Below are 16,074 nucleotides of genomic sequence, written 5' to 3' on the forward strand. Positions count from 1 at the left end.
GGAGGACCTCACCGCCCAGCCCAGGACCCGACACAGCATCACGGAAGTCAGTGGAAAGCAGAACGCCGTCCTCAAGTCAGAGACCGACACAAAGACTTTAACTGTAACACAAAGGCTCTTACACACAGCATCAGACCCAGAGAGACTGTGACTGGGGCCACTGGGCTCTCCTCCTGCTTCAGGCTCAGAGTATTTACCGCAATGGTGGTGGTGATCTGTCTTGTTCTTACGGTACAGAGATGGACCCTGGCAACATGCCCTTGGGTTTAGAGACACAGACTGATCTGTCTAAAGGGGACTGGAACCAGTACAGTAGTAGTATATACTCTGAAGGGTGCCTGGATAATAAAGGGGAGGGTCTCGTCGTAGATAAAGTGACCGTGAAAGTGGAGGGCAACGTTCTACCCACATGGAATGCAGATAGTCACCTAGGAAACGGACACTTAGATTATAGGGAAAGCTTGGAGACAAATCCAAATGTGTGCACTTCTGATTTACACAGCCGCGTCCTTTTCGATCAGGTATTGAACTCAAACAACAGGGCTAGAGCCCATGCTAAGGGGGGGGAGCAATATCAGGCGGTAATAAAGAGAAACGGTTCCTCTGTGTGTTCTGTAACAAAGGCTTCAGCTGCCCCCAGAAGGTGGAGATCCACCAGCTTCAGCTGTGCCCAGTGTCACATGCGCTTTGCCCAGGCTGGTGACCTGATGAGGCACCAGAGGGTCCACACAGGGGAGAAACCCTTCGTCTGCCACCTGTGCCGGGCCAGTTTCTTACACTCATCCAACCTGAAGAGGCACCTGAAGGTCCACACAGGAGAGAGGCTGTACACACTGTGGAAAGAGGTTCTCAGAGAAGTGCTACCTCAGGATACACCAGCATAAAAAGCATTCACTCGATAACATAGATAGTATCCATTCTACTCGATAGCTTCTGACATTTACATCAAACCCTGCATTAAAGACAATTTTGAATAAAAATAGTAACAGATCTCAGTGTAGAATATTCCTGGGTAGAATATTACATCCAGACATTGTGTGATATATAAGCCTAAAAAGTCTGTTACATATTGTGTTTGTACTGTGTAGGATATATGATGTTCACAAATGCCTATTTCATTACTTCCATTTGACTACTCTTTTTTTCCAATACACTTTTCATTGAGAATATAATTTCAGTTTGAGTTCATGCAGATTTTTTGTTGATGCGTGTATGTGTGGTTTACATAGTGTATTTAATACTTCTTTATGTTTAATAAACACATGGGAATTTCCATTGACTCTCTTTAGTATACATCACTTCTGATCTCTCACATCACTCTGGACCCTCCTCTAGGAGGAGGAGGGTCCAGAGGTGCTTTTGGTGAAGGAGGAGGGGTGTGGGGAGGATTTGGGGGACCCTGAGGTGACCATGGTCATGGAGGACAACCAGACTACACCTCCTCCTGAACCCACAGAGGAACCAGCTGAGCAGCACAGGACCACATACAGTCTCACTGAGGTGAGCCCAATGTAAACTACTGCCTGAATGGTATTTGTTCAGGGCCCTTATCCACAGTGCCTAGAGTTGTACCTTTTAGATCATAATGAATACCTCTATATAGACAGGTGGGGACCTGATCCTAGATCAGCACTCCTACTCTGAGACTCTTTGTGGATATGGGCCCAGGTCTTGATTAATTTCATCTTACGTGTTAGACCATGTCTTTGAATTATCAAACCATTAAAGAGTGGCAAGTAATCAAATCAACTAACATGTTTGCATAGTATCAAATTACATTTTTACATTTAGATTTTAGTAAATTAGCAGACACTCTTATCCAGAGGACTTACGTGCATACATTTTCATACATTTTTTCCCCATACTGGCCCCCAACCCTGGAGTTGCAAGCACCATGCTCTACGAATTGAGCCACACGGGAAATAAACACGTTTGTATAGTATCATATCAACTAACACTGCCCAGAAGATGCTGATATCAGATTTCTAAGTCCAACATCCTCTCCCTCTGTATGTCTTACAATCAGACATGGAGACATGGAGGATGGGAAGCTTGATCTTCTGCTCATCAAAGAGAAGTCAATAGAAGATGGACGAGAGAGCATTGATCTGCTGAGTGGACTGAAGATGGGGGAGCAAGGTAAGGGAGAAATCCAGCGCCTGGATTGCAGGACCCTACACTAGGGTTCTGCAATACATGGTGTTATGATTTTCAGTTTGCTTCTATATGGCTGGTTTCACATTCGCCTCCAGGGATCATAAGAAAAAATCAACTAATACAATTGCTGTGTGTCAATCAATCAAATTGTATTTATAAAGCCCTTATGATGCGGCTGCTGGTTAGTAGCCTACCTGCCTGGTACTCAGCACTCTATTGTCCCTCTAATCATTCTGACATCAGTGCAAATGTAATCAATCAATCAAATGTATTTATAAAGCCCTTTTTACATCAGCCAATGTCACAAAGTGCTTATACAGAAACCCAGCCTAAAACCCCAAACAGTGAGCAATGCAGATGTAGAAGCATGATGGCAAGGAAAAACTCCTTAGAAAGGCGGGAACCTAGGAAGAAACCTAGAGAGGAACCAGGCTTAGAGGTGGCCAGTCCTCTTCTGGCTGTGCTGGGTGGAGATTATAACAGTACATGGTGAAGATGTTCAAACGTTGACAGATGACCAGCTGGGTCAAATAATAATAATCACAGTGGTTGTAGAGGGTGCAACAGGTCAGCACCTCAGGAGTAAATGTCAGTTGGCTTTTCATGTCAGTTGGCTTTTCATAGCCGATAATTTAAAGCTAGACAGCATCTTCAAACCACCAACTTACTACCCTGAGACAAGGCCGAGTATAGCCCACGTTTTTTTTAGCAGCCATGTTTAGCACTAACTAAAGTTTATTTAGTGCTTTATCTGGGTAGCTGGAAAGTAGAGCATTGCAGTAGTCTAATCTAGAAGTGACAAAAGCATGGATACATTTTTCTGCATCATTTTTGGGCAGAAAGTTTCGGATTTTTGCAATGTTATGTAGATGGAAAAAAGACATCCTTGAAACAGTCTTGATATGTTCGTCAAAAGAGAGATCAGGGTCCAGAGTAACGCCGAGGTCCTTCACAGTTTTATTTGAGATGACTGTACAACCATCAAGATTCATTGTCAGATCCAACAGAAGATCTCTTTGTTTCTTGGGACCTAGAACTATCATCCCTGTTTTGTCCAAGTTTAAAAGTAAAAAATTTGCCGCCATCAACTTCTGAAACACAGGCTTCCAGGGAGGGCAATTTTGGGGCTTCACCATTTTTCATCAAAATGTACAGCTGTGTAGTGTCCGCATAGCTGTGAAAGTTAGCATTATGTTTCCGAATGACATCACCAAGAGGTAAAATATATAGTGAAAACAATAGGGATCCTAAAACAGAACCTTGAGGAACACCAAAATGTACATTTGATTTCTCAGAGGACAAACCATTCACAGAGACAAACTAATACCTTTCCAACAGATAAGATCTAAACCAGGCCAGAACTTGTCCGTGTAGACCAATTTGAGTTTCCAATCTCTCCAAAAGAATGTGGTGATCGATGGTATCAAAAGCAGCACTAAGGTCTAGGAGCACGAGGACAGATGCAGAGCCTTGGTCTGACGCCATTAAAAGGTAATTTACCAACGTCACGAGTGCAGTCTCAGTGTTATGATGGGGTCTCAAACCAGACTGAAGTGTTTCGTATTGTTTGTCTTCAGAAAGGCAATGAGTTGCTGCTCAACAGCTTTTTAAAATTTCTTTGAGAGGAATGGGATATTCAATATAGGCCGATAGTTTATATTTTCTGGGTCAAAGTTTGGCTTTTTCAAAAGAGGCCAGATTACTGCCACCTTTAGTGAGTTTGGTACACATCCGGTGGGTTGGGAGCCGTTTATTATGTTCAACATAGGAGGGCCAAGCACAGGAAGCAGCTCTTTCAGTAGTTTAGTTGGAATATGGTCCAGTATGCATCTTGAAAGTTTAGAGGCCATGACTATTTTCATCAATGTGTCAAGAGATATAGTATTAAACAACTTGAGTGTCTCCCTTGATCCTAGGTCATGGCAGTGTTGTGCAGACTCAGGACAACTGAGCTTTGGAGAAATACGCAGATTTAAAGATGAGTCCGTAATTTGAATTCTAATGTTCATGATCTTTTCATCAAAGAAGTTCATGAATTTATCACTACTGAAGTGAAAGCCATCCAATTATAACCCTGTTACACTAGTCAGAAGACTTTCAGTTTGGTGTAGAGCCATATCTGTTCCAATTTTCTGGAAGCTTGCTTCAGGGCTCGGGTATTTTCTGTATACCAGGGAGCTAGTTTCTTTCGACAAATGTTTTTTGTTTTTAGGGGTGTGACTGCATCTATAGTATTACGCAAGGTTAAATTGAGTTCCTCGGTTAGGTGGTTAAACGATTTTTGTACTCTGACGTCCCTGGGTAGGTGGAAGGGGTCTGGAAGGGCATCTAGGAATCTTTGGGTTGCCCGAGAAGTTAAAGTACGACTTTTGATTGTCCTTGGTTGGGGTCTGAGCAGATTATGTGTTGCGATTGCAAATGTAATAAAATGGTGTTCTAATAGTCCAGGATGAAAAACATTAAGATCCACAATATTTATTCCACGGGACAAAACTAGGTCTAGAGTGACTGTGGCAGTGAGTAGGTTCGGAGACATGTTGGACAAACCCAACTGAGTCGATGATGGCTCCGAAAGCCTTTTGGAGTGGGTCTGTGGACTATTCCATGTGAATATTAAAGTCACCAAAAATGTGAATATTATCTGCCATGACTACAAGGCCCAATAGGAATTCAGGGAACTCAGTGAGGAATGATGTATACGAGCCTAAATAAGTTCAGGAATAAAACTGTGTTTAACAGATCACCTAAGTTGCATGGATTCATTCCGTGTTCGATAATAATGGTTAACATGATTTTTCAATGACTACCCCATCTCTGTAATCCAAACATACAATTATCTGTAAGATTTCTCAATCGAGTAGTGAATTTCAGCACATATTGAACAACAAAGACCAGGGAGGTTTTTCAATACCTCGCAAAGAACGGCAACGATTGGTAGATGTGTACAAATAAATAAAAAATGACTCAACATCCGTTTGAGCATGGTGAAGTTATGAATTAGGCTTTGGATGGTGTATAAATCCCAGTCACTACAAAGATACAGGCGTCAGAGAGGAAGGAAACTGCTCAGGGATTTCACCATGAGGCCAATGGTGATTTTAAAACAAGTTACAGAGTTTAATGGTTGTGATATGAGAGAACTGAGGATGGATCAACAACATTGTAAATTACTCCACAATACTAACCTAAATGACAAATTTAAAAGAAGGAAACCTGAACAGAATAAAAATATTCCAAAACATGAATCCTGTTTGCAACAAGGCAAACAATGTGGCAAAGAAATTAACTTCATGTCCTGAATACAAAGTGTTATGTTTGGGGAAAATCCAACATTACACATCACTGAGTACCACTGTTCAAGCATGGTGGTGGCTGCATCATGTTATGGGTATGCTTGTCATCAGCAAGGACTAGGGATTTTTTTTTTATAGGTTAAACAGAAACAGGATTCAGCTAGCACAGGCAAAATCCTAGAGGAACACCCAGTTCAGTCTGCTTTCCAACATACACTGGGAGACAAATTCACCTTTCAGCAGGACAATTACTTCAAACACAAGGCCAAATCTACACTGGAGATGCTTACCAAGACAACATGGAATGTTCCTGAGTGGCTTAGTTACAGTTTTGACTTAAATCGTCTTGAGAATCTATGGGAAGACTTAAATGGCTGTCTAACAATGATCAACAACCAATTTGACAGAGATTGAAGAATTGAAAAAATAATAATGGGCCAATATTGTACAGTTCAGGTGTGACTCACAGCTTTAATCACTGACAAAGGTGTTTTTAACTCAGGGGGGTGACAACTTATCTAATCAAGATATAGATTATTGTTACATTTTTCATTCATTTCTCTTTTTTTTTGTGATTTAGACCCAAAAAAATACAATTAAATCCATGTTAATCTCACTCTAACACAACAAAATATGGAAAAAGTAAAGCGGTATGAATACTTCCTGAAGACACTGTAGATGTAGTCGTTGCAGCAGCAGATAAATATTTGGATGTGAGAGATTTTAGTGCAAAATATCTACAGGAACGGCCTGGTGTAGGATCGAGGGATGGGGTGGTGGGTTTTTGGGAATAGTGTATAATAAGTGCAGGATTAGATGGTGGTTCAATTTTCCCCTTCTCCCTTTTTTTGCAATAGGGTCTGACTCCAGCAGATAGATTCTCATGCCACAGATGATGCAAGACATACGAGATGAGATAGGATGTCGAATGGTGCCAGAGTGGATGGTGCGTTACCTCCACCAACAGCATGGGTGGTGAAATCTTTGTGAAACGCAGAGTAGGTGAACGGATCTCCTCATGTGGTTCAAACCGTGAAGCATGGAGGAGGAGGTGTGATGGTGCTTTGCTGTTGACACTGTCTGTGATCTATTTAGAATTCAAGGCACACTTAACCAGCGTGGCTACCACAGCATTCTGCAGCGATACGCCATCCCATCTGGTTTAAGCTTAGTGGGACTATCTTTTGTTTTTCAACAGGACAATGACCCAACACACCTCCAGGCTGTGTAAGGGCTATTTGACCAAGAATGAGAGTGATGGAGTGCTGCATCAGATGACCTGGCCTCCACAATCATCCAACCTCAACCCAATTGAGATGGTTTGGGATGAGTTGGACCTCAGAGTGAAGGAAAAGCAGTGCTCAGCATATATGGGAACTCTTTCAAGACTGTTGGAAAAGCATTCCTCATGAAGCTGGTTGAGAGAATGTCAAGAGTGTGCAAAGCTGTCAGAAGCAAAGGGTGGCTACTTTGAAGAATCTCAAATATAAAATATATTTAGATTTGTTCAACACTTTTTTGGTTACTACATGATTCTGTGTGTTATTTCATAGTTTTGATGTCTTCACTATTATTCTAAATGTAGAAAATAGTAAAAATAAAGAAAACCCTTAAATGAGTAGGTGTGTCCAAACTTTTGACTGGTTCTGTATATATACCACTATCCCCAACACACCTTCCCACTACTTTGGCCCCAATAGATCCTACACCAGGCCATCGGCCTGGGAGGCTGGAAATCCATCTCTCAAACCCACTGTAGTTTTTATGCACTAAAATCTCTGATACCCAAAAATATTTCTGCTGCTGCTACTACCAATTCAATCTTCTGGAATTTCATTTCCATCTGTACGGTACAATTAATGACCATAGCAATAAACACCAAGAAGCCAACCTTACTAAAGCACAAACTGTTTGGGTCACTCTACTGGCCTACTACTCACAGGGATCCTCTCAGGCTCCCTCACTCTTAGCCCTCCATCCTCTACTTTCCTCACTGCCTCAGCATGACACTTTCTGCACTGCTGTCACCCTGGCAACCTCAACTTGTCTCACTCGCACAGGACATTTATGATCCCCAGCAACATGGCCACCCCCACAATTGACACACTCTACTTTTTCCAATTAAACTACACACTCTTTTGTCCCATCCCCTCCTGCACACTTCTCACACCTCGGAATCTCCTTACTACATACTGCTGCAACATGACCATAAACTTGACACGTGAAACACGGTACTGGGTTCGTAACAAATTCTCTCATGGGATTACTTATATACCCTAGCATGACTATCTGGAAAACACACATAATCAAAACTCTGAACAACAGACAGGGTCTCCTCAGTCTCGCGCTCACCACCGGGTCTGCACATCACCAAACGGCATGCATCACAGACAACAGGGATCCCCGACTTCAGTTGATCCACCTTAACACTCAACCCCACCCCAGTTATCACTCCTTTCAATGGCGCTGTGTTCCGGAGACTAAAGCAACACTCCATAACTCTCCTTCCTGGTTCCCCCTCCCCTCCCTCCACAGAAAACTCAAACATATGGCAGCAGACCCACAAGGTCTGCCATGAGAGGTGACTGGATAGTTCCCTTAAGGAAAAGCACATTTAGTCAATCTGCTTTCTCTGTGAGAGCTTCCCATGTTTGGAATACACTGCCATCAGACACACACAACTGCACCACCTGTCACACTTTCACAAAAAAACATGAAGACATGGCTCAAGGCCAATCAGACTTGTGAACATAATCCCTCGTTGTTTATTGCCGTTTTCCATGTTGTCTGTAGCTTGTGAGGAGTGGAAACACTTTGATCTTGTGACCAATGTGTAATCCGCTCTCCGACCTGCGAAGGGCAGCAATACGCGACGCTGTCTAATCTTCCGGAAATTTACACAAAGAAGAAGTAAACGGAAGTGAGCAGTGACTGGGAACAAGTTCCACGTTAGCGTTTTTATTGTTATTTAGACGCGTGTTAATAGCCCCCTGGAACTCAACACATGACTCCTTTAGCTGCACAGCATCACATACATGGTAGTGTTTAATTCGCGTTGGAGACAGGACTTGGTTGATATATGTTATCTAGGTAACGCTAGCTAGCTGCTAACAATGTCAAACTGTATGGTTTTTCACACTCAAATAGCCTCCGTCATGGAGGTGCTAGCAAATGCAGCCGTGGCAGAGATCTGTAAACTCGTAGACGACGACTATGCAGTGTTTCGTTTGGAAATTACTCAAAGCCAGAAAGAAAACAGGGGATTACGGAGGAAACTACAGCTGCTGGAATTGAAGGTTGCACGGGAACGCGCAGAGAGAACCAATAGGGTCAAGATCCTCGACCGATATGGAGCAGGAATGCCAAGAGGTACAATTGGGGGGGGGGGCTTTCGCCAGTTCCTGTCTGCACATGTTACCTAGAATTGGTCTCAGGGACAGATTTAGAATGATTAACTTTTTTTTTTATATAGTTATAGTCACTCCACCCTTCGCCACACCATATTTTTTTGTAAACAAATCCGTGCACCAAGATGCAATACGACACGTGTTACATTTTCTTTTTAAGTTAAAGCCCCATTATAATAAAGCCATAATATCATTTGTGGCGTGGCATAAGCTACAGTTGAGCAGAGGCGTTTTTGGCATTTCCACACATGGGGACCTTTTTTTTGCCTTTTAAAAACTCATATCATGCAATTCTACCTCATTTACATTAAATAATACATTTGCTAAAGCTGAGATAAATCTGGTCTTGAATTCAAACCCAAAAATTGCCCAGTCTCACCTAATGATGAAGCCATAGGTTACTACTCACAGTAATGGTCGATGTGCTCCTCTTGGCAATAGCCTATCTCAAGATGATCTACTTTGAAAAACAGTGCTGCTGTTCACGAAGAAATGGGAGTTGTTGAGGGGAAAAAAACGTTTTATATTGGTTCCACAGTAGTAGGTGTTTGCTTTCCATGTTTTTTAACCCACCATTGTTTTTTGAAATTAGCAAAAGGCCAAAAGACAACCTCAACCAACCATATAAATATAATCCATAGATGGCAGTTCCCATTCAAGTCATGAATGGTTTAAATCCACTTGTTGAATCTATGCCGAGGTGCATTGAAGCTGTTCTGGCGGATCGTGGTGGCCCAACACCCTTTTTAAGACACTTTAGGTTGGTGTTTCCTTTTGTTTTTACCTGTATGTGCCTGTGATCAAATTTTATCCACCATTATATTTTAGAAACTATTGAGCCTCTATAGCTAAATTATGCTCTCTGTTGTATTCTGAAAATTGAGATTGGGCTCCTGTGGTTGGATGAAAAATAAATACATTTGCCACTTGGGCCCAGTCACTGACTCACACAATTGGCCAGTAACATTTATTTCTTTATTTATTATGCAGTTTATTTGATCAATCAGTTACCCAATCAAGGCAGAGCCCCCCCAGTTTCCCACGTGGGCCCTCTACCTCCTCTCTTCCCTCTATCTGATAATTAGCAGAGCAGCAGGCTCTCTACACTCATTGCGAGTGGGCTCCTGAATCCTCCTGTAGTTGGCGGTTGCAGTAAAACATTATTTAAAAAATATATACAGTGCCTTGTGAAAGTATTCGGCCCCCTTGAACTTTGCGACCTTTTGCCACATTTCAGGCTTTAAACATAAAGATAAAAAACTGTATTTTTTTGTGTAGAATCAACAACAAGTGGGACACAATCATGAAGTGGAACGACATTTATTGGATATTTCAAACTTTTTTAACAAATCAAAAACTGAAAAATTGGGCGTGCAAAATTATTCAGCCCCCTTAAGTTAATACTTTGTAGCGCCACCTTTTGCTGCGATTACAGCTGTAAGTCGCTTGGGGTATGTCTCTATCAGTTTTGCACATCGAGAGACTGAATTTTTTTCCCTTTCCTCCTTGCAAAACAGCTCGAGCTCAGTGAGGTTGGATGGAGAGCATTTGTCAACAGCAGTTTTCAGTTCTTTCCACAGATTCTCGATTGGATTCAGGTCTGGACTTTGACTTGGCCATTCTAACACCTGGATATGTTTATTTTTGAACCATTCCATTGCTTTATGTTTTGGATCATTGTCTTGTTGGAAGACAAATCTCCGTCCCAGTCTCAGGTCTTTTGCAGACTCCATCAGGTTTTCTTCCAGAACGGTCCTGTATTTGGCTCCATCCATCTTCCCATCAATTTTAACCATCTTCCCTGTCCCTGCTGAAGAAAAGCAGGCCCAAACCATGATGCTGCCACCACCATGTTTGACAGTGGGGATGGTGTGTTCAGGGTGATGAGCTGTGTTGCTTTTACGCCAAACATAACGTTTTGCATTGTTGCCAAAAAGTTCAATTTTGGTTTCATCTGACCAGAGCACCTTCTTCCACATGTTTGGTGTGTCTCCCAGGTGGCTTGTGGTAAACTTTAAACGACACTTTTTATGGATATCTTTAAGAAATGGCTTTCTTCTTGCCACTCTTCCATAAAGGCCAGATTTGTGCAATATACGACTGATTGTTGTCCTATGGACAGAGTCTCCCACCTCAGCTGTAGATCTCTGCAGTTCATCCAGAGTGATCATGGGCCTCTTGGCTGCATCTCTGATCAGTCTTCTCCTTGTATGAGCTGAAAGTTTAGAGGGACGGCCAGGTCTTGGTAGATTTGCAGTGGTCTGATACTCCTTCCATTTCAATATTATCGCTTGCACAGTGCTCCTTGGGATGTTTAAAGCTTGGGAAATCTTTTTGTATCCAAATACGGCTTTAAACTTCTTCACAACAGTATCTCGGACCTGCCTGGTGTGTTCCTTGTTCTTCATGATGCTCTCTGCGCTTTTAACGGACCTCTGAGACTATCACAGTGCAGGTGCATTTATACGGAGACTTGATTACACACAGGTGGATTGTATTTATCATCATTAGTCATTTAGGTCAACATTGGATCATTCAGAGATCCTCACTGAACTTCTGGAGAGAGTTTGCTGCACTGAAAGTAAAGGGGCTGAATAATTTTGCACGCCCCGATTTCTTAAAAAAGTTTGAAATATCCAATAAATGTCGTTCCACTTCATGATTGTGTCCCACTTGTTGTTGATTCTTCACAAAAAAATACAGTTTTATATCTTTATGTTTGAAGCCTGAAATGTGGCAAAAGGTCGCAAAGTTCAAGGGGGCCGAATCCTTTCGCAAGGCACTGTGTATATATATATATATATCTAATACTGTATAATATATACTGTATATATATTTTTTAAATTTAAAAATGTTTTTGCTGCCTGTTGGTCCTCCACGGGTCTGGGCCCAGGGGCTTCATCCTCGGTAAGCCCCTGCATTAATCCGTCCATGATTGGGCTTGGTCAGTTTTTGGATAGTATGCAATAATTCCCCTGATTACTTAGCTATCTTGCACAAAGACACTATCCTATTCTAACTAGATTCTTGATTTACTGAATTTCCTAATATTTATTCATTTAAAAAAATTATGCAAGGAACATAATCAATCAATCTATAAATCTATATATGTATATCAAGAAGTCATCCTGGACAATTCTAGACGGTGTCAAAACTGTCAATATTGTACAATATAGCGTTCAGCATTGACAGTACCTAACCTAACCACCTCTTTTCCCTCAATCACTCTCTTAGGTGAAGGACATTTTACTGGAGGCTACAGGAGCTTTGTGAATCCAGTGGGACACCATACATGGAGAGATGACCAACCAATCACTGTTGATGAGGGGAGTGGAACCTCAACTCAGCACATTATCATGATAGAGGTTAGTGTAATACTATTACATCAAAATTACAGTGCATCAAATGTGGCCAGTTAATTTCAGAAAGGCTCCCCTCAGCTATTTATATTTACTTGCTTACATATAAATCCTTATTTATCTGCCGTAGGGGAGCTTGTGAGACTTCACTATGACATTATCCAATTCCAGTCATGTATCGGTAATAACCTCCGCTCTTCATGTGGCAGTCTGCAGAGGCTGCAGGTCCTGGTGTCAAGCAGGGTCGGACTGAAGAAGAGGACCCACAACACAGCAGAGACATCCAGACTGGAGTGACTGGAGCACCCCCTGTAGCCACGGAGGACCCCACCCCCGTCGCTCGACGAAGCATCACGGAGGTCAGTGGAACACTGAACGTCGTCCTCAAGTCAGAGACAGAGACTTTAACTGTAACACACAGGCTCTTGCACACAGCAACTGACCACAGATCAGACCCAGACAGACTGGGGCTTGGGACACCGGGCTGTCCTCCTGCTCCTGACTCAGAGTCCTTACCGGTATTTCACCAGAGCCAGATGATGGTTAATTCCTGTGGAGATGGTGATGGTGACACGTTAGACACTAGTGGTGATGACCCGTCTTGTTCTTACACTACAGAGATGGACCCTGGCAACATATCCTTGGGTTTAGAGACACAGACTGATCTGTCTAGAGGGGACTGGAACCGGTACAGTAGTAGTGTATACTCTGAAGGGTGCATAGATAAGAAAGGGGAGGTTATAGTGGTAGATGAGGTGACTGTGAAAGTGGAGGGCGATGCTCCTCCCACATGGAATGCAGATAGTCCCCTAGGAGACAGACACTCACAGGGCAGAGATGTCTTACATTACAGAGAAAGCTTAGAGACAAATACAAATATCGTCACCCACTCCCCTTTACACGAGTTCAGGGATCGTGGCCCAGTGTCCACGACGATTGCACCTTCTGAATCACTCGGCTACGTCCTTTTCGATCAGGTATTGAACTCGAACGACAAAAGAGCCAAGGCTTGGGGAGGGGGAGCAACATCAGGCAATAGTAAAGAGAAACGGTTCCTCTGCATGTTCTGTAACAAAGGCTTCAGCAGCCCCCAGAAGGTGGAGGTCCATCAGAGGGTCCACACAGGGGAGAAACCCTACAGCTGTACCCAGTGTCATATGCGCTTTGCCCAGTCTGGCAGCCTGAAGAGGCACCAGATGGTCCACACAGGGGAGAAACCCTACAGCTGCCCCCAGTGTGAGAAGAGGTTCTCCCGCCAGGAACAGCTGAAGATGCACCTGAAGGTCCACATGGTATAGACGCTGTTTGCCTGTACTCACTGATGGAAGAGATTCTCAGAGGAGCTACCTCAGGACACCAGCAGAAAAACCATTCCACTCTATAAAGTTGAAAGTAATCATTTCACTCAATAGCTTCTGATGTATAGATCAATCCTTGCATTAAAGACAAAGATTCATTTTCATTGTTGTCAGCAGAAAACATCCACAGATGCATTTGGAATAATGAGTTTAAGACTAACAGTGTTGAACATTCCTGGGTAGAATATTGCATCCAGACATTGTGTGATACATATTGTGTTTGTACTGTGTAGGCTATACAAATGGCTGTTTCATTACTTCCGTTCAACTACTCATTTTTTTCCCCAAGGCACTTTTAATGAGGAAATTAATGCAGTTTATAGAGTTAATACAGATTTTTAGTTGAGATTAGTGATGGGTGCATTTTCATGTTCCAGCATGACAATGCCCCTGTGCTCAAAGCGAGGTCCATACAGAAATGGTTTGTCAAGATGAATGTGGAAGAACTTGACTGGCCTGCACAGAGCCCTGACCTCAACCCCATCGAACACCTTTGGGATGAATTTGAATGCCGACTGCGAGCCAGGCCTAATCGCCCGACCTCACTAATTCTCTTGTGGCTATATGGAAGCAAGTCCCTGCTGAAATGTTCCAACATCTAGTGGAAAGCCTTCCCAGAAGACTGGAGGCTGTTATAGCAGCAAAGGGGGGACCAACTCCATGTTAATGCCCATGATTTTGGAATGAGATGTTCGACAAGCAGGTGCAACATACTTTTGGTCATGTGGTGTATTTAAGGAGAGCAAATCGAAATACAATCCCGAAGTCAGCTTACTGTCAACAGTAGAACAAAGCTTAAAACAATGTTTGAGTGAAAATTAATGGTGAATTTGCTTCCGGATACAGTAGACTCCTCCTCACCACTATATTGAGATCAGCAGTGCGGGTGAATTTAGCACGTATTGATGCTTTAATGAGACATCAGCTGGCGATATTCTAGTGCCATCGATGGTTGCAATAGGCCATTTGATTATATTCCAATAGGCTGCATTCTGTAGCCTACACGTTAGCCTATCCATTATCACATTATGAAAGGTGTGAAAACCAATGATGATTGTGGACTACAGGAAAAGGAGGACCGAGCACGCCCCCATTCTCATCGACGGTGCTGTAGTGGAGCAGGTTGAGAGCTTCAAGTTCCTTGGTGTCCACATCACCAACAAACTAACATGGTCCAAGCGAGCCAAGACAGTTGAGGGCTCAACAAAATCTATTCCCCTTCAGGAGACTGAAAATATTTGGCATGGGTCCTCAGATCCTTAAAAGGTTCTACAGCTGCACCATCGAGAGCATCCTAACAGGTTGCATCACTTCCTGGTATGGCAACTGCTCGGCCTCCGACCGCAAGGCACTACAGAGGGTAGTGCGTATGGCCCAGTACATCACCAGGGCCAAGCTTCCTGTCATCCAGGACCTCTATACCAGGCGGTGTCAGAGGAAAGCCCTAAAAGTCATGGACTGTTCTCTCTGCTACCGCATGGCAAGCGGTACCGGTAAGTCTAGGTCCAAGAGGCTTCTAGCCCCAATCCATAAGACTCCTGAACAGCTAATCAAATGGCTACCCAGACTATTTGTGTTGCACCCCACCATCTTCTACGCTGCTACTACTCTGTTATTATCTATGCATAGTCACTTTAATAACTCTACCTACACGTACATAATTACCTTGAGACCGGTGCCCCCCGCACATTGACACATTGACTCTGTACTGGTACCCCCTGTATATAGCCCCGCTATTGTTATTTACTGCCGCGCTTTATTTATTTGTTATTCTTATCTCTTACTTTTTTAGGGATTTTCTTAAAACTGCATTGTTGGTTAAGGGCTTGTAAGTAAGCATTTCATTTTAAGGTCTACTCCTGTTGTATTTGGCGCATGTGACAAATTAGATTTGATTTTGTTTGTGTCCCTGACTGAGATGAGCTGATTTGGGCCACTAGTTGATTGACAGAAACTTGAACGATAAACTTTCCTCCAGTGTGGATGCTGACACACGTATTATAGTTGGGCTATGTATAATTTGTCAAATTAGTTGTGGTCTTTGGTAAGGGTAATATTTCATTTTGTAAATCTGTCGATGTTTATGCATTTGAGCCTATCCAAAGACGATTTAGTTGAGCTGAGACACTTCTCTGATGTGTAAATTATCAGACTATTCGATTTACTTCTTGAAAACCATTGAAATAAATGCAACTCGTGAGGCTTGGAGCGGGAGTGTGCTGTTTTAGACCACTGCGCTACGGCAGGTCACAATGCTCTAGTAAGCATTAAGAATGCTATGGATACTCACTCCCCAGTAGGAGCAGTCCTCCATAGGATTGAATGGAATTCTACTGTATTTCAATAAATTACAAAATTACATGTATTGAATTTTTTTGTTGTTGTAGTAGGGACAGTAACATTAGTGATCTCAAAGTATACTTTAAGGAAAATGTTTTTACATATTTTATTTAGCCCAAAATATGTTTTACAATGGTGAGGGAGTTCCAAGATGGAGGCA

At 42.6% G+C, this 16,074-nt stretch overlaps 1 protein-coding gene across 3 annotated transcripts in view; it reads left to right on the forward strand.

Annotated features, from left to right (window-relative positions):
- LOC112231940 (zinc finger protein 583) overlaps positions 1 to 16,074 on the forward strand; it is a 969,163-nt gene that overhangs the window by 940,819 nt on the left and 12,270 nt on the right. Inside the window, exons 1-3 of one of the 3 annotated variants that reach the window (XM_024398742.2) lie at positions 8,336 to 8,819; positions 12,092 to 12,222; positions 12,426 to 12,575. The exons of the other annotated variants lie outside the window; for them this stretch is intronic. Of the exons in view, the coding sequence (XP_024254510.1) occupies positions 8,564 to 8,819; positions 12,092 to 12,222; positions 12,426 to 12,575 (537 nt within the window). The 5' untranslated portion in view covers positions 8,336 to 8,563. Of the gene's footprint in view, positions 1 to 8,335; positions 8,820 to 12,091; positions 12,223 to 12,425; positions 12,576 to 16,074 lie in introns of those variants that run through there. 3 annotated transcript variants of the gene reach the window in all.

Source organism: Oncorhynchus tshawytscha, linkage group LG34 (assembly GCF_018296145.1).
Source record: "Oncorhynchus tshawytscha isolate Ot180627B linkage group LG34, Otsh_v2.0, whole genome shotgun sequence".
Taxonomy (NCBI): domain Eukaryota; kingdom Metazoa; phylum Chordata; class Actinopteri; order Salmoniformes; family Salmonidae; genus Oncorhynchus; species Oncorhynchus tshawytscha.